The sequence below is a fragment of the Poecilia reticulata genome, chromosome 5, assembly GCF_904066995.2.
Source record: "Poecilia reticulata chromosome 5, P_reticulata-male-v2, whole genome shotgun sequence".
Taxonomy (NCBI): Eukaryota; Metazoa; Chordata; class Actinopteri; order Cyprinodontiformes; family Poeciliidae; genus Poecilia; species Poecilia reticulata.
In genome coordinates this window covers 21,799,855-21,823,897 of record NC_088834.1, presented here as the reverse complement: position 1 = coordinate 21,823,897, position 24,043 = coordinate 21,799,855, and the positions used below count along the sequence as shown (strand labels likewise).

Sequence of the window (24,043 nt, the reverse complement as noted above, 5' to 3'; positions counted from 1 at the left end):
TGTTCCAACGCTGTTGCTCTTATTCCAGTCTGACCGAGATTGAGCCATTTTCTACAGGATGGTTAAAAAAGTTGGTCTGTAGATATACAAAGCTGGTGGGGAAAAGACTAAAGTCGCACAGATGCAATTGTAGAGGGACTGAATAAAGCAATTTGGCCTGCTGTTGCATCTTGGATAAATATTTTGGATAAATATCTTTAAACTATAGGAGGAAAATGCATGTTTTTTTTTAACTGGAATAGCTTACTGAGGTAATTCCCATACTTTTGTTTCAAGCATTTTGTCATTTCGCATTAGTATTTATAATACCACGTTCAGTTAAAAAATATGGTTGAAGATCCCAGAATTAACACAGAATTTGGTAAGAGTGCATTTTTCTATTTTGCTCCACTTCTGTAAAATATGTTCGAGACAATTCCTTCTCTTCATATTTTTGTCTCTTCATTGTTTGAAACAGACATGATATATCCCATCCAGCATTTTCTTGGTGATGAATTATGTTGGCGTGGGTCTGGTTTTGGTCCTAACTTTTTTCTCTTATTATTTCTTTCTAACTTTACTGATGATGTTTTTGAAATTGTGTAGTGACCTTGACCAGGATTCCCCGCATGCAGAAAAAGATGCTGTGTCTCATTGGGACCTTGCTGGGTGATTGAACGACAACAATCCATCTGCACCCGTTTCCCCTTCTACATTCGCAGAATGGCTGGTGAAAGGAAAGAGGAGGAATACACACTGGACAGGTCACCAGTCCATTACAGGGCTGAGCACAGACACACACAGAGCAAACAATCATGCACACACACACACACACACACACACACACACACACACACACACACACACACACACACACACACACACACACACACACACACACACACACACACACACACGCCTAAAGGCAATTTAGAAAAATCAGTTGTTTTTAGACTATGGGAAAGCTGGAGTACCTGGGGTACTACAACAACAGCAGCAACTACTACTGCTACTACTAACAATAATAATTATACAAATAACAATAATTAGTTGTGTATAACTAGATAGAATCACAATAAGCTACACAGGTCTTGGTTATAACATGTCAATATGTGAAAAATGTTCCAGGTAAGACAATATGTGGTCCAAATTAGGGGGTTTAAAACAGTTCTACAAGATTTTTGTTTCTTAATTTAAACCATTTAGTAACCAAGTTTGGTTGTAATTTTGATACATTTTCAAAGTATGCCTCATCCTGGCATGTTTTATTCTTATCAGAGGCTACTCAAGTAAAAATACCTATTGACAGAGGGAGATTCCCGCCCCAGGGGATATCCCCAAGTTAGCCAATAGCGCGTACGTTCTCGCGAGAAAATCTTTCTCACCACCGTGAACGCGCAGTGACGATCGAACGTGCGCGTTCAGGTCGCCTCGCGCCCAGCTCAGAATAGAGGCGAAAAATCCAGCGAAAGCCAGACAGAGGGCTTCCTGACCTGAAACATTGTGTACACCAAGTTGTTTCCGAGCGCTCCGCAGACAGAGGAGGGGGATTTTCCTTTTGCGCAACTGCTCTTTTTTTTTTTTCTTTTTGCAGTGACTGGGCGAGTGAAGTTGTACTTCATTTTTAGAGTTTACACAGGGAGAGCTGCAGCACAGCACGTCGCCACACGCAGGGAGGAGCGGAGAAGAGGGCAGAAGTTTCCGCTGGCTTGTTTTGTCACCGCGGGGCTGCTGGTGGTCAATCCGCAGGAATGTCGCACAAGGAGAGACCCGTTTTTTACCGACAGGAGCTCAACAAAACCGTGTGGGAAGTCCCGCAGCGCTACCAGAACCTGTCTCCGGTCGGCTCCGGTGCTTACGGATCCGTGTGGTGAGTAGTTGCTGCTGCAGAGTCCTGTCGAAACCTCGCGGCGCGATTGCACAACGACCGAGTGGCTTCCCATTACCCGCGGAGGCCAAGCGAGCTGGCTCTCCTCGGGAGTAGTTATTAGCTTGCATCGAGCTTCCATGGAAGACATGCTGAACAGCAGCTATTGTTTACAGCTTCGCGTCGTGCACTTTCCATAGCAGTTCGCGTCAATTTCGGGCTTTGCATTATGTTTTGTGCACACTTGCTTGCTTTTCCATGCTCACTTTTGCTTCTTCTTTTTTAATTTTTTTTTTTTTTGCTTTAAGTTTTAGCGACACTCCTGGTGTCTACTGTGCAGACGGCCTTCGGTTTGCACTGGTCCCTCCTCTGATTAGATGACATGCCCATACTTGTATCCTATGGAGAAAGGGTGCCTCCTCGTTGCATCTGTTCTCATGGTGTCTGTAAATAGCATGGCTGCTCTTAGTCCTGCACGTAAAGAACTAACTACCTGACCCGTCCTAGTGTTGCATATACATTATGCATTTTCCAGTTGGGTGCAGCCTGCAGAATACCAGGAGGTCACGTGGTTTTTCGGAAAGCAGGGCCCCCCTACTTCACATCGTCCTACAGGAACTCATCCGAGGATGATGATGATGATGATGACTCTAGTCTGGAATGATGTCATCCTTTCTCCCGTTGTGTTACACACGGATGAGTCACAGTCCCGAGGTTAGGTGTTGGCCTCAGCTGTGACGCCCTCCAACTCAGCCATGTCATTATGATATAAATGTGTTGGACCTGTAACTTTCCTGCTTGCTTTGACCCAACTTTAGCTGCTTGTAAAGTCTTTTGCAAGAGGAATTCCACGGAAGTGCATGCCCATATTTAGAATTGACGATAATAACCGCTATTAAAGTGAATCGGGAGAACTCTTGCAAAAGCTTTCATACCCCCGAGCTTCATGTCGCAATGTCGCAATCACAAACTGAAGTGGTTTTTATGTTATGGAGCCACAAAACAGTTGCATCCAACTGTGAAACGGAAGTCTGAGTGCAAATTCAGCTGTTAAGTGAATGCCTCGAAGGTTTATTAGGTTTATCGGCGCGAATCTTTTCGGAGTACAATGTTTAGCTAGTAGAACAGAGTTTCAACACAGCAAAAGTTCTCACTTAGACAGACATAAATGACATTTCCAAAAATGCTGAAGGCCATACAGAGTAGGAAGCACTGATTAGAAGTAGAGGAAAGAAGAAAACGTACACATATCGCACCAGATATTGTCATCGTAATATTTGCAAATGTTATCGTTATTGCAAGATTTTCTAATATTGTGCAGGCTTGGTTATCCATATATTAAAATGGTCTAGTCAAATTTCAGTAAGTGTAATTTAATATCTGTGGCCGAACTTGGATTCATGTTCACTCTCTCCATTCAAACTTCCTTGGGATTTTGCAAGGAAATTGAAAGACACATTCCTCAAAAAGACTTGCAGTAGTAATCAAAGCATGACGTCGCTGTAAAGGCATTGATAGATTACACACTTTCAGTTTTAATTTATGAAAAAAAAAATATGAAAGCTTTGTTTCTTTTTTTTTTTTGCCTCATTTCTCAATTATTTACTATTTTGTGCTGGTCTGTCGCATACGGTTCCTCCAAAAGTCAGTCAAATGGGACACAGTCTGAAAAGTTTTAATTCTGTTATAACTCTTGTGAGGTTCTGTGTGATTTATATGTCGGAAACTATTTAATATTTTTCTTTTACGCTTATCTTTTCTTTGCAACTTTACTGCAAAAGAGTTGATAAAACTTTGAGCTTGCAGTTTCACTCTTGTCACACTTCTGTCAGCTGCTACTGTTTTTAAAAGTAAAGCAAAACAAAAAGGGGGAAAAAATCCTTTTTTTCTTTTTTTTTTTTTTTGGAATCCCACAACAAGTTCCTGCCTTCTTTGTTAGAAACATCAAAGCCTGTTTAACTACAGTAGCTTCTAATAAATCATCCGGCCAGTTTCTCCAAACAGCCTCCAGCCTCTGAAATCCTTCAGTGTTTCTGAAAAGCATGAATACCGTCAGCTCCTCTAGCATGCTGCACTCATTTTAAGTCTTTTATTGGTGCTGCCATAGTATTGCTCAATTTTGTCACACAAATTTGTGTGAAAAAGATTTATTATGTTGGTTTCTTGGGTTTTTTTTCTCAGTGATATAATGTGAAAACAATCCCATGTCTTCTTAGCAGTGCTCAGTTTTATTTTAAAAAGTCGCACTGATTCGAACGATTTTAAAGCTTTGTAGAGTTTACCCGTAATGTCACTGTTAGCAGAAAGTCAGTCAGTGTTGAATGCTTTAAATAGGCTCCAAGTTGACTTTTCTCAGCTAAGAACAACAACAAAAACACGAACCCAATACAGAGCCAGAGGTCAGTCACATTTTGAAGTGTCAGACAGTCAAAGATAAAAATGGGGCACAAGTGTGTAGCAAAGTTTTTGAAATTCAAATTACACGCCTTGTTCCACTCTGACTCACTCAGTTCTTGTCTCGCAGTATTATGTTTTCAGCTTAAGTTTAAAAACAAGTCATTTTCTGTCTTTCAGCATCTTTAGAAATCATTTTAGTCTGTAGTTTGATTGAACGTCACAAAACGTTACAGCAACTCTCAAATGGTTGAAAACATCAGTTCAACACATTTGCAGTTTTTTTGTTGTTGTTTTTTTGCCCACATGTCTGTTCTTTTTTTCTGGATGAAAAGAAAAGACCTATTTTGCCTGGAAAGTCATGTCCTTTAGTATTGTATTCAGAAAATGTGTTTTATGTCGTTCTGAGCAGAGCATATTACAGCTTCACTGTATTTTAATGCTTTCTACATACTACAATTTAGTTTTTCTTTTTCATGTTCCTACTGCTTCAGTTTGCTCAAGAAAAACAAAAAAACAGTAAATAAGCAGGGTGTAACTTGGCTGCCAATTTTGACTAAGTTATCACAGCTCTTATATTTGTCATACCAGTTCACTTCTTGCATTGATTGCTCTTGTTGCCTTATGTCACTATGAGGACATCAACACCTGAGCTCTGTAATTATGTTCATTGTGAGGTCTGACAACTTGAGCCCAAAAACAGCAAATCTAGATGATGAAGAGTGCGAATACATCTATGACTAAAAACGACTTATTTTTTCTTTTAGTTGGTGATGTTTCTCAAAGGTTAGTGTGCTAGCTGGAAAGGCTGCACTGGCCTACATTTCTGGATCATCTTGATGTTTGTTTTTGTCTTAAAAGAATAAAATGGATAAAAAGATTACTACTCATAACACCTGTCTTGCATACCTGCATGAATTAGTTTTACGTCTTGGTGTGGTTTTTTTCTTCTCCATTCTTTGCAAATGAAAATTAGGGTTGTGACACCAAAAGTCACCTAAAATTATTTTGAGAGCCTTAAAAGTTGTAAGAATTAAAAAAGTATGTTTTTTTTAATTCACTTTAGTTAATTTAAATATTGCATTTGTACTCAATTGTTCTAAAAACAAACGCACAAAGTAACAAAAGCTAAACGCATTGTAGACTTTTATGTAAAGTTTTGTTTAAACCTTTTTTGTTGTTTTCATTTGATTAGAGTTTGCAATGTGCTGCTGCTGAAGACATTGCTAGAAATAAATATAGATATAGAAATGGATATAGATATAGATATAAATATCCTTTGTTGTCCTACAGTGTGAAAATTCTGGTGTAAGCAGCATCAGGGCATGTAGGATCCCATAAGTGTTAAAAATATATAAAAACAAAGACAATTAAGAATGACATACTGTATGCTACCGATAACGGTTATAGAAAAGTTTTTGTTGTCTCAGTTTAATCACGTTGGTTTATTATGAGATGCGCTAATAATCTGAAATTTCACTAAAGAAAGCACCTGTCTTCAGACTCCTGTGATTAGACTGCATAAAAACTTGCTGAGGTTTTGTTGTCAGATGTGACCAAACACCATAAGATAAAGATCTCGATGTGTAAATGAATGTAGGGTGGCACAAAATGCCTTACTCAGTTTTAGTTCACACAACAGTGTGACTGTAGGTTTAGGATTTTCTCCAGGAGAGAACGGCTAAAATGCACTGAAAGATGACACTGCACCTATTACAGACATCCCTACCAGTCATTTGTAGTACACATTTATGTGTTTGCTCACTTAGCGTGCCTGTTAGTCAGCAGCCTGGCTCTCCACTTCCATGAGAAGCTGGCCTCACAGCGCTGCTCCTTTTTACAGCCCACAGTTTATGGCCATTTGTTACTGCACTTCCATTTATCGCAGACTAATTGGACGATGTGTGCTTAGACTTGTTCTGTTTGCCTTGTAGATTAGCAGTAGTTTTAAAACACGGTTTGCTCGTGTCATTTTTTTTTAATTTTTACTTTAGTTTTGGTTCTGCTGAGTCTGACTTTTCCCTCACTGCTGACACACACATGGTTGTTCCTCAAGCCTCCAACATTGGGTGTGGGAGATTATCTGCGGCTTACTGGAAAGAGCGCAATGCTTATCTTAATGTTCTTGTTATGGACGCATGACAAATAGGGTCATAGTTTACCACTAACCCTGCTACAGCTGGGAGTAAATTCTAGGATGTGTTTTGCATTTGTAGTAGTTTAAAATGTTGACCATCCAAGTGTGCATTAAGGTGACCAGGAGAAATTTGCACTGCTCTGTTTCTGGGTTAGGTTATGTCTTTGCTGCTTGGTGACTAAAGTTCCTGTTTTGTATTTGGTAATTTTGTAGTCTAGTCTTACAAAAAGCATGTTGACAAAAAGCAAATTTCCATCGTAACAACAAATTTGTTAGCATCATTATCAGGAAATATTGCTTTTTTCCTCCTGGGTTTGCAATCGTCTTTATATCTATTCAGATTAGGTGACTGACCTCAGAGGAATGTGGGTTATCTCAAGCAGGTTGTGCGCCTTTCAGATACAGTAAATGCAGAAATATGTTGTGTGTTTTAGAGGAAAGATCTGTCTGCTTGTGTGTCGAGGAGATCACGGAAAATACTTGAGTAACGTTTGAAACTTGATAAAACAAAATCACTTCTCTGCTTTTCCGGATATTGCATGTTTGGTCCGACCGGATTCGCTGTTTTTAACAAAAAATATCCAGTTCAAATGTTTTTATTTAGAAAACCTTTGCTTTGTAAGCAAAGAAGTTGTGCGGCAGTCTTCTTTTTAATTTGAAAAATATCTGCAGTGTAAATAATTAATCACAAATTAGCATTTTTATAAGGTAGCAATATTTGATGTTTTTGAACTCCAGTAATTTTTTGCATGGACTTTCTTTGATGTAGAGTCTAATGACTTGCTAAGTAATGCATTCAAAGCAGTCATTTGTAATTACAATACAGTACACTTAGATATTATAATAAGGATATGCATGTAATAAGGATACCTAATATGTTGTGCAGCTTTAGTGAGATAAAAGAGTAATTAGCTAGAGATTGGATGATGGACATGTATTTCCCAGTACAAAGTTTTTAAAGGTGTAATGCTTAATATGATGGCAAAATCTGTCTTTACAGCATGCAAACTTAATAAATATACTTAAAAAATCTTCCACACACAACGGTAGGTTTGCTTTATCTGGACAGTGCTTTGAGCAGCAGTTCAGTACTAAAGTGGATATTGTTCTTCTGCCTGTTTCCGTCCACAGTGGTCATAATGTTCAGCAGCAGGTTCAGTTATTAAAGTAAGAACTGAAACCGAGGGCTCAGTGTTATGCAATTATTTGCTCCATCTGCTGGGTTGTGACCACCTACACAGTGAGGTGAAGGATCTCACTGTCGGCTAAATCAAGGGAAACGTTGAGCTTTTGATGTCGTTATTTATTCCCTGCCTGCATTAAGACATCGACTGCCTTCGTCTCACGCGATTCATACGTTCTGCTCGTTCACAGCTCGGCGTTCGACGAGAAGACGGGCCTCAAGGTGGCGGTGAAGAAGCTGTCCAGACCTTTCCAGTCCATCATCCACGCAAAGAGAACGTACAGAGAGCTGCGGCTGCTCAAACACATGAAGCACGAGAACGTAAGTCCCCCTGCAGGTCGGCCTCCCTCGCTTCCAGCGATACCTCTGTCCAGACTCTCCAAACCCGCACGCAAACCTGCATATGTTTTTGTTTATTTTAAGCCTTAATAACCGCCCGGTCACATTTTTGTCTGCTGTACATGCAGGGAGAGCCATGTGACATTAGGACATCATGCAGCGCTGATTCTGGAGGGGGGGGAGACAGAGGAAAACATGTTGTGACACACGTAACCAGACTGTATTAATCAGGTTACAGGTTATTTATATAGCACATTTGAAAAGGCTCCAATTATGAGAAAAGTGAAGGTAATAGCAACACACTGAGGTTTCTGTTGTTCTGTGAATGATAGCATAACCAACCCGAGACTGAACTGGCCAGCTGAGGCAGGTGTCTTGCTTGGAGAGGTTTTCCCCCTGCGTGTGGCTCTGTGCCGTTTTGTGCTTTCTGAGTCACCAAACAAATTTACTAGATGTACTCTCCTCACCCTCTGCTCCACGGAGTCTTCTCTGTGTGTCCCTTTTTTGTCACAGTACATTGCTCAGGGCAGTGGCTTCAGTTGCCACAAATCACTGCTTCGGTTTCCATTTTGATTGAATAGATTTCAAAGTCTGGATGAGCATGAGGAAGAAAAAGAAGTATGAAAAATATTTCAAATTTGTTGTTTCTGTTCTTTCTTTTCTTTATTTCTTTTCTTTAAAACTATACTTTCCTTCCTTCCTACATTCTTTCCCTTTTATTTTCTCTCCTTCTTTCTGTCCCTCTTTGTCATTCAAGTCTTTATTGGTATCCTTCATGCTGTCTTACTTTTTTCCTTTTGTCTCCTTCCTCTCCACTTTCTTCCTCGTGTCCTTAAGTTTCTTTCTTTCCTTTTTTGTGTCCTTCCTTCCTTCTGTACTTTTATTATGCCATGATCCTTCCTTGCTTTATCTGTGTGTTCCTTCTTCTGTGGCGTTTCCTGGTTCCAATTTAAAGCTTTACAAGCACGGACTTAAAAATGGAACTCTGCAAATTAAAAAGTATTTTATATGAAAATTGTGTAGGAACTCTAATAATAGTAGCACTGCACAAATGACTGAGTTACTCTAGATAGCAAATGCTGGCTATTTAAGGTTTAGAACTAAGTTGTGTGTGGATAAATTTGCATGGCTAAAAGTTTTTGTTTGTGTGCTTGCAGCTATCACAGGAGTAAGTGACTTTGCTGAACAAATATCTGAAATTCCTTTCTTATTTTCAATTCAAAAACGAAAAATGAAATTTTGTGTGATTCATTCATTCATTCATTCATTCATTCAGAAATTCAAGATTACTCCTCTAAACACCCACTACAAAATTAGCCCATCACTCACAATATACAGTAAATGATTTCAGTGTTGGCACAAGTTTAGTAAGCAGTGACAGCAAACAGAAAGCATATCAACACAGAAGAGTAACGTTTGATTAATGCAGTTAGGCTGATTGTCTCTGGATGGGGTAGAGAGAAGAAGGGAGCCGCTGTTCAGCAGCCTCACCGCCTGAGGCTACAAGCTTGTATAGACCTGCTCCTTCTACCTGAGGGCAGCAGATGGGACAGGTGATGCACCGGATGCTGTTGGTTACAAAAAGTTTTGCGGATTCTTCTCAGCCAGTAGTTGATGCGGATGTTATTGCTCTCTGGAAGAATTGGCTCCAATAACTTTCTCCGCTGTTTTTGTTGTTCTAGGTCAAATCCTCTGAAGTAGTTACTTCCAGGTATTTAGAGTTAGGAAGTCTCTCTATTACCTCCCTGCCTGCAGAGATCGGGGAGTGGTTTTGTCTGCTTCTGCAGAAATCCACAATAATTTCCTTGGTTTTCCCGATGTTCAGAATCGGGTCATTGTTGTTGATGCCAGATGTTGCAGTTCAGTCCTGCACAGTGTCTCGTCATTGCTGATGAGGCCGGGCGCTGTGATGACATCAGCAAATGTAAAGGTGAGATGTGATGGAAAGGAGGAAGAGCAATCATGTATGGAAGAGAGTGCATTTCTTTCTGATTTTATTTTATTTTGTCATTAAAGCTTTTGATTTAGAAAGTGTGTTTATGAACTATTCTACTTCAGGCTTTCAACATGCCTTTTAAAGCTTGCCTTAGTTTTGCTCCTTTGTTGGAATTTATGGATATTAAAAAAAAAAAAGAGTTTCACATGTTGTAATTAAGTATCAACAAACTGTCATGAATTCAAAAGTTCATCTGATTTTTGGACTTTGGAAGTAAAACATGGAGAAATTATTTGATAACGAAGCTTCTGCACATGACGTTGCATAAAAATGAGTGTAGGACAGTTTTGACTAAAATGACAAATGCTGGTTACATTTTTCTTGATATTGTGGAGCTACTGGAGCACTGTTAGTGGTAACACTTAGTGTGGTTAAAAATAAACCTACTATTGACCAGGTGGGGTCACATGAGATAAAGATTCAATTTTCCAGATTTAATCAATATTGACTCAAATCTTGTCTTTTCCTTTCACTTTTGGATTTTTACTCTACTTTCTGTGGGTCCGTCACATAAAATCTCTGTAAAATACGTCGTCGTAAAAGAATCTTTGTGTGAGCTTGATTCCTTTGACTAAAACCCGATGAAAGCTGGTTGTGATTCATTGCACTCTCGACATGACTTTTTAGCTAGATCCTGTTTTGTGAACACACCCTTATTTCACTACTGGAACAGCTACAGCATGTTTGCTGAGCAGTTTTGGAATTAGTGTTGCACAAAGCGGCGATACTGTAGCTACCTCTCTGTATTCATATGAAAAACAGGTTTTACATGAAGTGGAGGGGGGGGATTATTTGGGATTAGTGGAATCATTGTGCTAAATGCATATCAGTGACATTGTATAGAAACTGAATAGTTTGCTCGCATAATAAAATCACACTGAAGGGCTTATGCAAGAGTGCATGCATGCTATCGAGCTCTTGTTCGTCATGTTTACAGGAAGCAAAAGCATAAAGCTGCGCAGCTTTTTGATACAAACGTGAGATTTACACACACACACATGCACACACACACACACAGAAAAGGGATTCTGTGTTTTGCTCGTGCTGTTGCCAGGAGACTCCCCGGGTTTTGATTTTGGAAAGTCAGACTGGGCCAATCGGCTGTTTGCTGTGGCTTCAGCTCCACCAATAAGCTCAGAGTTAGGATGCTGTGTGGGTGGGCTGCTCAAATGTTTTCACAGCACCTTATCCATCTCGGCCTCTTCTCTAGGGGGTGGGGGCAGGGCTGGCACTCTGTCAGTGTGCATGCTTGCACATATATGTATATATAAATATGCATGATTGTGGGCATAAGCAGATGCTTCAGATACATATCAGACGGAGTTTATGCTCAGTGCTTTTGCACAGCGTTCCTCGCCTTTGTTTTGGTTCATCCTGCAGCAGCAGGAAAGCAGTTAATTCATGTTCAGATATTCAACGCATCGTTTTTGGTTTTTCTTTTTTGCAGTTTCAGTCTCACTTGACAAGATTGTAGATAAGCGCAAAAGAGCCACTGCTCATTTTAATGTGTGCAACTTTTCTTTTATAATGAACTGTATTTAGACACATCTGTGGCATCCTATTGGTTTGTGTTTTTTAGCTTTGTGCACACACTTGACCACAAAGGAAGTAAAAAAAACTGTATTCTCTGTAATGTCCCCATTTGTGTGATTAAAGAGCTGTGCAGTCAAAACATAGCATGACCTACATCTAATATAATCAGATCAAATTAGATTTGTTAGTTGGACTTAATCTAAAGAAACATTGAGGTCACTTTGATATCTGGTTATTGTACTTCAGTCAAAGTTACTACAAAATCTTAAATAGTTTGGAATTTACTTTTGTTATTTTCCAGATCTAGAGAACTATTAAAGAAAGCAATTGCATATGGATAAATAGTTGAGTTTCCAGTCTGTACTTTTTATTCCAATTTAAAAAAAAATCATCAGAGTTTCTGGATTTTTTACGATTTATATTTAAGTGTCATATCTTCATCCCTGACAGGAGAAAATTTGTGAGAATTGAAAAGATGAGTGCAAGTGTAGAACTCCATCAAAATAATGAAGATATTCATAATTATACACAAATAGATTTATCTGGCGGATGAGAGAACAACCTTTGTTAAAACATTTCAGCCAGTTACATAAAGTAAAATTACTTTTAATAAAACGTGGCAATTCCCAGCGCAGATCTTAAAAGTGAATAAATTAAAATCTATAAGGTCTAATTTCAGAATAGGCATGATACAGCAATACTTTTTTTTTTTTAAACAGCACTGATCTACATTGGTCCACCAGAAGCCTTTAAACTGCAAATGGCCCCTTTATCAGACTAAGACATTGAAAACCAACTTCTGTGTTGTCTTGTTTCATGATTTGTAGAACATACAGATGCCAGGGCCTGTTTGTTTTGCAGGTGCGGTTCCAGTACTCAAAAAAGCCAACGCAAAGAACATTTTATTTTTGAGCAAATTTCCATCTGCAAAGTCTGTATTGTTTCAACGGAAAATCAGTGGGAACCTGGCTGTGCGCAGTAAAAATAGGCCTCATCAAACTTGTTTCTCACCTCAAGCAACTTTGGTGCAAGTGTGGTGCTTTCTTTGGATTTAAAACAAGCATATTTAATCATGTCAGCCGAGTGTTTTCTGATATCATGTTCTGTGTCGAAGAGCAGGCAGTTGTAAATGATTACTAACCTCCTAACTTATGTTTCCCTGCAGGTAATTGGACTCTTAGATGTTTTCACGCCTGCAACCAGCTTAGAGGAGTTCAACGATGTGTAAGTTACTTTTTCCATACACCCCCCCACCCCCTTCTGCTGCCTCTTTGTCCCCAGTCGGGAGTCTTTGGTTCTTATTGTTTTTCAGTTCCTCTTTCTCCTCTCTGTCCACGTTTCTGTTGCTCGACTTCAAACCCAAATGACGTTTGTGCAACTCGTGGCAGTTCTGCAAAAGATACTTAACGTTTGTGTGAGGCCAGCTTGTGGCGAGTGTGTACCAAGGTGAATGCAGGGTTGAACACGCGTGCACAGCGCACATCACAGCTAGTCTCCTTGGTAACAGCCATCTGGCCGTCTCTGTGCATGTACTCTGTGTGTGCGTGTGCGCGCTGAATCCTCAATGAGCGTCCTTGAATTCTCTGTGCTGTTGCGTCATCAACTTGTTGCACATTTGTGGAAATGTGAGCTGAACCTGCACAGACGATACAGGATGTGCGACACCTCTAATATAGGTGTGCGTTCGTGAAGGCAGTAAAAACTATTTTCATCCTGCAGAAAATCAGATGAACATAAGACTCTCTCTGATGATAATGATTCGGGCCGTCAGAAGCAGAGTCGTATAGATGGAGCATTAGACCACGCATCGGTGTGCAGCATTTCCATTTGGTGAAGCTGAAGCAAAACGGGTTTCAATTTCACAAAGTAGGAGTAAAAGTTCAGCTTTTGTTTCACGCTGTTCTAATTCAGGATGTTAAATGCGTATCAATTACGAATGTGTTCTGCTGTGCCAATTATGACTTGTATGCGTCTGATTTAGAATTTCATTGATTAAAAAAGTAAGTGCATCAAATAGATGCATCTTAATAAATTAGAACAGAATTGAAGAGTTAGTTTATTTGAGTAATTCCATTCAGAAAGTAACACTTACTAAGATACCATGCATAAATTGCTATAAAATTCAACATAAAAAAAAGACATTTAAAATACTTCCCCCAAAAATTATACATGAGGGGAAAAAATATCATTTTTCCTTCAAATACGGATAGGTTGAGTTATAATTAGCTGCAACAAACGGATCCTTATGTTAATCCCACTGCTGAATCACAGATAAATCATTTGTATCTTAAGGAGAAAAAGTGACTGGACTATTGCTCAGTGGTCTATGGTACTCTAAATGGCAAAAAGGAGCAGTAGTAAGTGTTTTATTTGGATATCAAGGTCCCAGAGTCTGGAGGAAGTGTGGAGAGGTTAAGTTTCCCCAGCCTGTGTTTACTGAATGATTGAAACCATGCCATGTGCTGCAGTTGCTATGCGTGTCTCAGGTTTTACAATTGAATTGTTGAAACAAATAAACCATGATTTTTTCATTTACCTCCTTCCACTTGGTAACTACGTCAGCTTTAGAAGCTCAACAGAATAAAATGAAGGGAAGTATTTGTTACAAAATGCAATGAATGAATTGAATAATCTCTTTAAAGAGATTTAGAAAACTAGATGTTGAAAGTGACTGCGGGCAGGTTAGGGGTGCTGTGTGTCCTACACTGTAGTTTTAGCTCCGCAGTTTATGATTTACTTGGTGTAGAAAATACCTTTTCTATTCTCAGCAACAAAAAATAGGACATCTGTCAGCAGTACTTCAAACATGCTCTACTAACCAAGCTAAATGTGTAGTTTATGTGTAGGTTATAAGTCTGGTTATGGTCCTATTTGCAAAAATGAAAGCACACCTTTTGACTGAGAATCAACATTTTTATTTTAAGTAGATTTTTTTGTTAGTGAAACAATAAAAAAAAAAAAAACTTGCAAATTAAGTTAATATTCAAATAATATGTTCCTTTGTTTGGATTCTGTTATACCGATAACCATCCTTCATCCACGAGTTACCAATGAATATGAATTTATTGGCGGCCATAACTCTAAAAATGTACATGCTCAGTTAGCTCCGTATGGCTCCATCTATTTTAGCTAAACAAAATTGAATAAAAAGAGAATCTCTGTATAAAAATAAATGAAAAAACATGTAAAAATCTCTCTGTATAAGGAGCGGACACATGAACTTAGTGAGCATATTATGGCCAATCCATTTAGATTGTGTTATTTCTTCTCAATTTTCTTCTAAAGTACAAGATTGTTTGGCTCAGGAGGTAAGAAATTGTGGCTTTCTGAACATGTTGGGAATCCAACTCCACCTATAACAGACATGGATGTGGTTTCATTATCAGGAAAGCACGAGTGAAACTGATGCCCAAGCTGACCTTCGTTCCTTATGCTGATAATGCTGATGGGTTTTTAGAAGCTTGTAAACAACTTGCCATGTGTTTACATTTAAAATACTTCCCCCAAAAATTATACAGAGAATTCAAGTGTGGTAACTCCCTAATTGAGTTACCACGCAATTAGGGAAAGTAATGTAGCACGACAAAGCCTTCACACATCTATGAAGGCTTTGTCGCATCTGATCGACTGTTTCGTTTGCAGATATCTGGTGACGCACCTTATGGGAGCAGATCTAAACAACATCGTCAAGTGTCAGAAGCTGACAGACGACCACGTCCAGTTTCTCATTTACCAGATCCTCAGAGGCTTAAAGGTTGGTGCGAGTCTCACTCAATCAACAGCTTTAACTAAAATGACTAAAATTAGTAACTGGGTGCAACTGGGTAAAAATGATTCTGAAAAGCAATGATGCATATATGTTCTGTAAGCTTCTTTATAATTTTATAAACATTTATTGCTTTATCTAATCATAAGCTTTCAGGTCATCTTTGGTCTTTGATGTAATGCTTTTAGTCGACACGTACAAAAGGAGTCATAACAATGCAATAATCAAATCGAACATGTTTTTTCTTTTGTTTTTGCATCACATTAGATTGTGTTCATGTATTACATGTAAATATGTATGTGTATATGTATATATATATATATGTGTGTACATATTCCATTGTCTAAAATAGTGTTGAGTGTTAAAAAGTGTTGAGTTTGGAAGTTAAACCCCTTTTTTTGCTCTTTCTCCTACAGTACATCCACTCAGCAGATATAATCCATAGAGTAAGTGTTGGCTCTGCTGAATAAGTAAATAGACTCCATATATTAAACTATTTTCTTTCAACCAAAGCATGCAGTTTTTTGTTGTTGTTTTTTTTTAACTAAACATGCTGACTGAGTGGAACCCTTTACCTTTTTTAGGACTTAAAACCCAGTAACCTGGCTGTTAACGAAGACTGTGAGCTTAAGGTGAGGAACATTTCCCAGAACTGTGTTGGACCCACATCACTATGAGCGGTGCTCAGCACACTGTTCTGTCTTCTCATTGCTCAGATCCTTGACTTTGGCCTGGCGCGGCACACAGACGACGAGATGACGGGATATGTAGCAACGCGGTGGTATCGAGCCCCAGAGATCATGCTCAACTGGATGCACTACAACATGACGGGTAAGATGTCACAATTCTTAAAACTGAGATCAACATATGCAGTTTTACAAATCTTAGATTTTGTACTGTGTGCTTAATTGTACTGTTCCGTTTGGATAAATAGGCCTTATTTTTAAGGCCTTTTTAAACAAGAATAGCAAAATAATCTTCAGCTCAATGTTTTGGGTTATTTCTTTGGGTAGAAAATCTTTTTGCCTCATCTGTACAGATGAATTTTCATGCTAACAGATTTTTTTTTATTTTCTATGTTTAACAGTGGATATCTGGTCGGTTGGATGCATCATGGCGGAGCTGCTTACAGGACGGACGCTCTTCCCAGGCACAGACCGTATCCTTTCACTAATGTTACTCGCATCCCACACATTATTAAATCTCTGTTTGACCATAATTTCTTTAATGCTATTCATCTGGAGGACATTTTTGCTGTTTATGTAATTTAGTTTTACACCAGTCTGAAAACTCAACAATCCTACCCTGCTCAGGCTAAGCCAAAAGTGTTGCAAAGTGTTTGTAGGCTGCATGCTGGAAGAGTAAATTGATTCATGCGATGCCCTTATAGTAGTGTTGTGATGGACTCTTTAGTGCATGGCTCACCATCTTCTGCCTCTCCACCACGGTGCATTGTTCCGCTTCTCTTCCACAAGGATAACCACAAACAACAGCTGAGCATTCAGATGATTATTGTTTTTATTTTAAAACATGCATGATGATAATATGTCACGACACAATGAAATGCATTGGCACCTGCCAATGGTCCTGTGACAAACAAAAACATGGGGCTGGCAGGCGATTGTGTAATGCGTTTGTGATCCTGCTCTAAGTAACCAACTCATCCACGCTTTCGCTGCATGTCCTGTGTGTGGGAGTCGTTAGAGTTGGGATTTCTTACCACATGTGATTCACTCTTTTGAAGAGCAATCTTTCTGGTCTGCCTCCTCATAACCTATCTGAATGAAATATGAATGTTTATTTGTAGGAGTGAAAACTAAGAGAACTAGGTGTTTGCTTATTATTGCCAGTTAATGCAATTATTTGAGATTGTGCTCAAAAGTTAAGACAGATGTATTGTGTTCATTGTAAGAGTTGTGCTCTCTTAGTAACAGCAGATCAGATTTAGATGAATATTTGGTTTGCTGCATGTCCGGTTTCTAGAACATCAGTGCGTCACCACATTAATGCTGTTTTCTGGATTCAATTCTCCCAGAGCGAGATTGCTTGGTGGGAGAAAATTAAAATAATAATCAGAGGTACAGATATTAGAGTTTTGTGGCTCATTTCCATTCTCCAATATTTTCTTTTGAATGTCTGACCTGCTTATCGTACTTTGAGGCTAGTTCAATTTCTCTCCAATAGCTTAGAATAGCCTTAAGATGTATTTTTTGATTAATATATTTATATTTGAAGTCGTAGTGTCATGTGTAAGAATGGAGTGGTTGTCAAACAGGGTTGGTTCTACTGTTTTTTTTAAAAGCAGACAAAATGATTAGGAAGTTTAATATCTTATATTGGCTAGAATCCCTGTGTGAGTTCCCTGGAAAGTGACAACCTTTACTTCAGCTGAGATTTCCGAAAAGAGGTCAACATCTCCAAATGCAGTAAGTTCCATGGCGAGCATATTTTGAAAGCCGAAAAAAAAGTTCAAATGACTTAACTTTGCTGTACTCCATTTATCCTTCCTGTTATCCAATAAACTTTTGCTTTCCCCTGCTCTCTTGCAGCCTGAATGAGCCCCATGCTTGTTGGAAAAACATAATAGTTTTCTTTTATGTGATGTGTGTAAAATTAAGCCTCCTCCGTCTTACTTTTTATACACATCACTCATACTGAAAATGGCTGACATGGAGGCTCTGTTATGGTCACCAGCTGATTTCTCTGTGAACCTCTAACAATGGTCATTTGAATTCAATTTTAAGCTTGACGACAACCTCAGAGTGGAATAACACTGCACGGCATGATATTTTACACTTTGTTATGCTTACTGAGGAAGTAAGCATAACTCCTTTCCCACATTATAATGAAATAGTTTGCAAAGTCTTATAAAGAGTATCTTTTAGACAAACTTCAATTCAAACTGAAGAATAACACAACAAAGTGTTTGTGCAGGACTCTTCAAATCCAGTCCTTAAGCTACTGGTTTGAGCATTTATTTATGTTTTTGTTTTAGTACAGATAAAACATTCCATTAACAAGTGCAAAGATGAAAAAAAAACATTTAATCCTTAGTGTGTTAGCAAGACATGAATGGGAAAAGCAGAAACAGCGGCAGATGAGAATGAATGATTTCCAGACATGAACAGCAGCAGAGATCATTCTTTAAGATCAATATTTATGAGAGAAAAGATTGTAAATAATTTTTCTGAAAATGAGAGAAATGGCAGCTTTTGTCCATGAAAATCAACAAAACACCAATCAATTTGCAGGAGACAAAGAAAAGGCTTTTCTGTGTCAGACAAAATGCTTTTGACATCCGTCAAACAAGCTTGGCGCTCAAATGTGACGATGTTTAATAGAGCACATTTATCCAAATAAGTAATATGTAATGTTTTCATTTTCTGCTCTCAGTCTTAATAGAGACCTTACTGCTCAGAGGGCTTTTAAATCCTGCAGCAATTCCCATTCAGTCTTGCTGCGTTGGTAGTGTTGCATTTATTACTCCAAATCTCAGCTGAAATTACTTTGGATTATTTCTTCATTTTTTTGCATGTTTTATCACTCATTTTTCCTTTTTTTTGTATCAGTGCCATCCATCCATTCCTTTGTTTTTTTTTTTTCCTTCATGTGAGTGTCGTAGACATTGATCAGTTGAAGCTTATAATGATGCTCGTCGGAACCCCAGGGCCCGAGCTCTTGATGAAAATCTCTTCAGATTCTGTGAGTGCTAAGTACCATCCCTCCCAGTTTGTCCGTTGCCTGTCTGTGCGTTCATTTGCCTCTGTTTTGTTCTGGTTATTGTTGGCCCACTTCCTTGTGTTTACACTAAACCATCTTCAGTCCAGCTTTGTGTTGGACTGCAGTTTGACTTGTTTTCTCTTTGCTTTCCATGTCTGTCAAGCATTCTTTGAGCCCTGCCGAGCGCTAAAAGATTTATAAATCTTTTTATCTGTGACAGTCAAAACCTTGCTGTATGTCGCAGCTTTTTGTCTACCTCCCCTTCCACTCTTCTACATCTGCCTCTTTCCATTTAATTATAAACTCCACTAACCCCCCCCCCCAATGCTTGTTGACTCGCTATGATTCCCCTTGACTCCATGGCTTTAGATATAAACCAGCTGCAGCAGATAATGCGCCTGACGGGGACTCCCCCAGCCTCCCTCATAAGCAGGATGCCCAGCCATGAGGTGAGACCCCCTTTCCCTTCCCCAGGTGGCCTCCTTCTTCAGCCGGAGTCAGAGGGCGGGGGCGAGCAGTCAGCTCTCAGCTCGATGTTTGTTTGCAAACAGATAGCGGCAGACTTCCCTTCCCCACCAACAGGCTCACCACCGCTCTATGCTGTCGCTCCACTTCTTCCCTGTTTCCTTTCTGACTCACCATGCCTGTCACTGCGATGCCTTTCGGAGTGCTGTCGTGGTGCAGCTCCTGTTGCACTGGTGATTAGTTTTCAGTAGGAAATTTTGTGCAGCGTTTTTTTTTTCTTCTTCTTTTCTTCATGGGGGGTTGTACTAACTTAAGTGTGTAGAGTGTAGGTCGTTGGCTAAAAGTTTGGAGCCGTCTCGCTACACCCGGATGGGTTGCTGTGTGAATATTTCTTGATGGTGACAATAAAAGGTGGCATTATTTTATTTTATTTTTTAAAACAGTTTGTCTTATTTTGTTCATCTCTTTAACAGGCAAGGAACTACATTAACTCGCTTCCTCACATGCCCAAGAGGAACTTCGCTGATGTGTTCCTTGGCGCCAACCCTCTTGGTAAGTTCCTCTTTCGGTGTCGGTCTGTGGTTTTTACCACTTCTGGCTCACTGCTTCCCCCTAGTGGCGTCATAAAGCATTACGTTTTTAAAGTTGCCATAAATCTTCACAGTGGTATAAATCGATTTAAATGCATTTCTGCTGTTAAAAGAAATTGAAAAATGTTATGATGAAGCAGTATACCATTGAATAAGCTGACTTATTCTGTATTGTGTTTTAGTTATGTGTATTTTTGTGAGTATTTGATTGAAATATGGTTGGAATGGTCCTGTTGGGTTGAACAGCTAATTTTCTCTATGTAAATAGGAGGCAGATATAAGTTTGCACTTCTTTCTGCTTTTTCATTCATAGTTTATTTTTAGCTGTTACATTAACTTTTCATATGCATCACTGAGTGAAAAACAAGATAAAATGAAAAATGTTACCTTTCGTATTGGAATAAGTTGCTGATATGAAACTGCTAACAACGACTGCAAGCAGGGGGCTAAAAGTTATTGAGATGAAGTTTCAGCACATCAAGATATTATAAGTAAAGGAAAGAGGTAAAATTGTGCAGATGAATTGGAATTAGAAGCTACTCAAGTTTGCTTACATTTTACAGTGCTTTCCTCTGTTGTTTAAAATTTGTCTCAATGAAACCAGAAATCTATTTTGGTGGGATTTTATGTGATAGTCCAACACATAATTCTGAATTTGGAGGGGGAAAAAAGCCTTTTACATTTCTTTTACCAAGTTACAAGTGATACAGGCTGTAATTTTGTGAGTTGTACATATAAATAGGTCTATGGAGAGTTTATGCTCAGCTTGTGTGCATCCCTTCTGTAATTCAAAATGGCATCTCCAAATGTTAAGTGTCTCCAATTTGATTTTGTTTTGGAAAGAACTGAGTGGAAAATTTAGTTTCACACAATTTATTTTAATGTACATCGTACTGTAAAACCACACATGAATAGATTGTCACGGAATGTCTAAACATATCAGCGTTCCTCACTGTGAACCCTACATAACCATTATGCAACAATCATTGTGCTTTCAGCTGTAGACTTGCTGGAGAAAATGCTGGTGCTGGACACAGACAAGCGGATCACGGCGTCGGAAGCGCTGGCGCACCAATACTTCTCTCAGTACCACGATCCAGACGACGAGCCCGAAGCGGAGCCCTACGACCAGAGCTTCGAAAGCCGCGACCTGGAAATCGAGGAGTGGAAGAGTAAGTTTGGACGAGATGGGGACCCGGGTTGGGATAAGAATTTTGTACTAATTGTTGTGTTTTCCCTCCTTTAGGCCTAACCTATGACGAGGTAGTCAGCTTTGAGCCACCACCTTTAGACGATGAGATGGAATCCTGAGTGGGGAAACGCCTTTTCTTCCTTTTTGTTTAGTTATTTTATTGTTCTTTTTTATTTCAAAGGAACACTCTTAAAACTATCAATCACATGTGACCATCTATTTGTTTCCTGCTCACATGCACAACCATGACATTCAAGTGCCTGCCATCATTTATATCTTGGGGACGTTGTGATAACATGTTCATAACTCCCCCTAATTTGAACCCTCTTCTGAGGCCGACTTTAACTGTTCCTTGTTTCTTCTTTTTTGCTTCCACCATTTAATTATTAGTTTTCAAGTTTTAGTCACCCAGCTGGAAAAAAAGCATACATGCCAGTATCTGAAAACAATTTCAAGAAATGTATTCGATGATTCACATTTACAAAGTTTTACTACTTAGGAGTTAGCACAGTGCAGAAGGCTTTTTTATTAGTATTTCTCTCCTTCCGATATTAGACAAAATGTTATTTCTGTGTAGATATTGCAGCAAACAGTATTTGTACATAAGTATTTTAGGCAAAAATAATTATCACATTAGAATATTCATCGACACTTTAGCCAATCTCTTCAACAGTATGGATTTGATTACCAGAGTTCATCCTAAAATGGCCTAAATTGATATTGTATGTAATTTATACTATGTATGTACAGAATATGAGGGGAAATGTATAAAATTGACTCATTTTGACAAGAAAAAAAAATCTAGGCTTTATATTTCTTCTTGGTTTTGTAGACTTGGTCATTTTTTTTAAAGAAATTATCACTTATGGGAGAACTGCATATTCATCAAATACATCTGTTTGTTTTCTCTGCATCAATTCATGAAACTTCTTTAGCTCCAAAATGAATGTTTTAGCAGTCAGCAAAGCTCCAGTATCACAGCAGCATGATGAAGACAGGGTTGGCTTCGTAATTTATTCAGATCTGATGTTTCCTGCGAGAGCATTAGCTGTCAATGTAATTTAATCATATTGCATTTTATAAACCATTATTGCATTTATTGTGTGTGTTGAATGTTTTTGGGCACCAGTTTGCTCTGTATTTATGATCCTTTTTGTTAAGTTGTTTGTATATCAGTGTAAAAGAGAATGTTATTTGTCAGATTTTGGGGTTGTTTTTGTTATTTATGGAGAGCCTCTTGTTTCAGTATCCAAAAGCATCATTAAATATCTTACTCACCCCCCCTCCCCTCATTGGCCTCAGGGACTGCAGTTACAGCTTATATATGTAAGCAGACAGAGAGAGCCATGTTGTCTAAAATGTGTTAATGTTAATTGGCTGAAAACTGAGTTCTCAGCATACTGCCGATATGATAGTCCTGTTTACAAAAACGAAGATGGCAAACATATTCAGAGATGTAGAGCCTTGAAAATGTGTTCATACCCCTTTAATTTTTCCACATTGTGTTACAACAAGAAACTTTAAGGTATTGTAATCAAACTTTATTTGATGGACCGACACATGGCATTGGATAATTAAGAGGCACAAACAAATTAATGTTTTTTTGTTTTTCTCCATAAATAAAAATATAACATCAGAACTTTGGAGAACTGTCTTTTACTCTAATTACAGCTGGAAATACTTTATTTCAACTGGCTTTGTCCATCTAGAGACAAAACAATTTTGGATGAAAGCCATCTGAGAACATTAATTTTTTCCAGTCGTGCCACAGTTTCTTAATTGGAATTAGGTCTGGACTTTGACTGGGCCATTCATCCGCATAAATATGCTTTGTGGCCACACAAGAAGTTCTACTTTAGTCTGATTGTACTAGAGAATGTTCTTCCACATTTTTCTTCTGTGTTATGACATTTGGGGCTCTTCACAATTCAATGCTTTGTGCTGGTCTATCACATGAAATCTAGATAAAATGAATCAAAGGTTATAACATTGGGGAAATTAAATATATATGTATGAATAGTTTGGAAAGTCACTGTTTACAGCATCCTTCAGACCACTAAAGTGAACATTTCACTTTCAGAAGCTGGAAAATATTTTCCAGTCAGACCACATTTCTCTGGCTATCACAGTTGCTCTGGCTAAGTCATCCAAACGACATTACATCTTTTTTTTTTTTTCCTTCCGCTTGGTTTTTTTTTTTGTTTTTTTGATGCATTTCTTTACCGCATGTTCTATAAAAAATTTGATGTCAGTAATTTATATAGGGCTGATTTTTTTTTTTTTTTTTTAGATATTAGGAGGATTACAAGAACCCAAATGTTTAAGCAAGGCGCATGAGTGGATGTTTACTCACTGGATACTGAAGGGTGATGCCGAATTCTGTCATTTTTACACATCTGCATCAATCAGATTAAGATGTTTCTTCTCCAGGTCCCAATGTCATAAGTCAACCTGGTTTGCTTGCTTTGCCTGAGATATGTTCATGTATTTTCCACTGAGTTCTTCACCTAATGCACCAAGACAGCAAGGCCATGATATGTGTAAATATACAACCATCAGTAAATAAAGGCTACTATTTTTCAAAGCTGTAACAGCGTGCGTTATTTTGGGTTGCGGTTTGGTGGTTAATAAAGCACCACATGGGGGCAGCATAACGTAATCTCTCAGATAATTCAGTCCTTTTTTATTCTCCACACCACGCATTTTATAATGCATGTCATTAGCTAGACAAAAAGACGCCTTTTACATATAATTTGCATTGTAGCTGAGCACCTTTAAAGGTATTAAATGGGTCATTTTTGGATGCCTCAGCAGTTTGAGCTCACTGATCGCAGCTTTAACATTGCACTCAGCAACCTCTTGGTCTCGCAATTGGATAAGAA

The 24,043-nt window shown here is 38.6% G+C and overlaps 1 protein-coding gene across 2 annotated transcripts; it reads left to right on the top strand.

The window, feature by feature from the left end:
* The first annotated feature begins 1,381 nt into the window (after positions 1 to 1,381).
* Positions 1,382 to 23,745, top strand: mapk14b (mitogen-activated protein kinase 14b). 2 transcript variants are annotated; one of them, XM_008409306.3, is made up of 12 exons: positions 1,382 to 1,849; positions 7,752 to 7,881; positions 12,594 to 12,652; positions 15,071 to 15,182; positions 15,611 to 15,640; positions 15,779 to 15,826; positions 15,911 to 16,025; positions 16,282 to 16,353; positions 18,817 to 18,896; positions 19,853 to 19,931; positions 20,968 to 21,141; positions 21,216 to 23,745. In XM_008409306.3, the coding sequence occupies exons 1-12, from the start codon at positions 1,731 to 1,733 to the stop codon at positions 21,278 to 21,280; spliced, it is 1,083 nt and encodes a 360-aa protein (XP_008407528.1). In that variant the 5' UTR covers positions 1,382 to 1,730; the 3' UTR covers positions 21,281 to 23,745. The 2 variants fall into 2 exon arrangements, with proteins under 2 accessions (XP_008407528.1, XP_008407527.1); XM_008409305.3 differs by lacking the exon at positions 18,817 to 18,896 and adding an exon at positions 19,284 to 19,363 and having other exon boundaries at positions 1,387 to 1,849.
* The last annotated feature ends 298 nt before the right edge of the window (positions 23,746 to 24,043 follow it).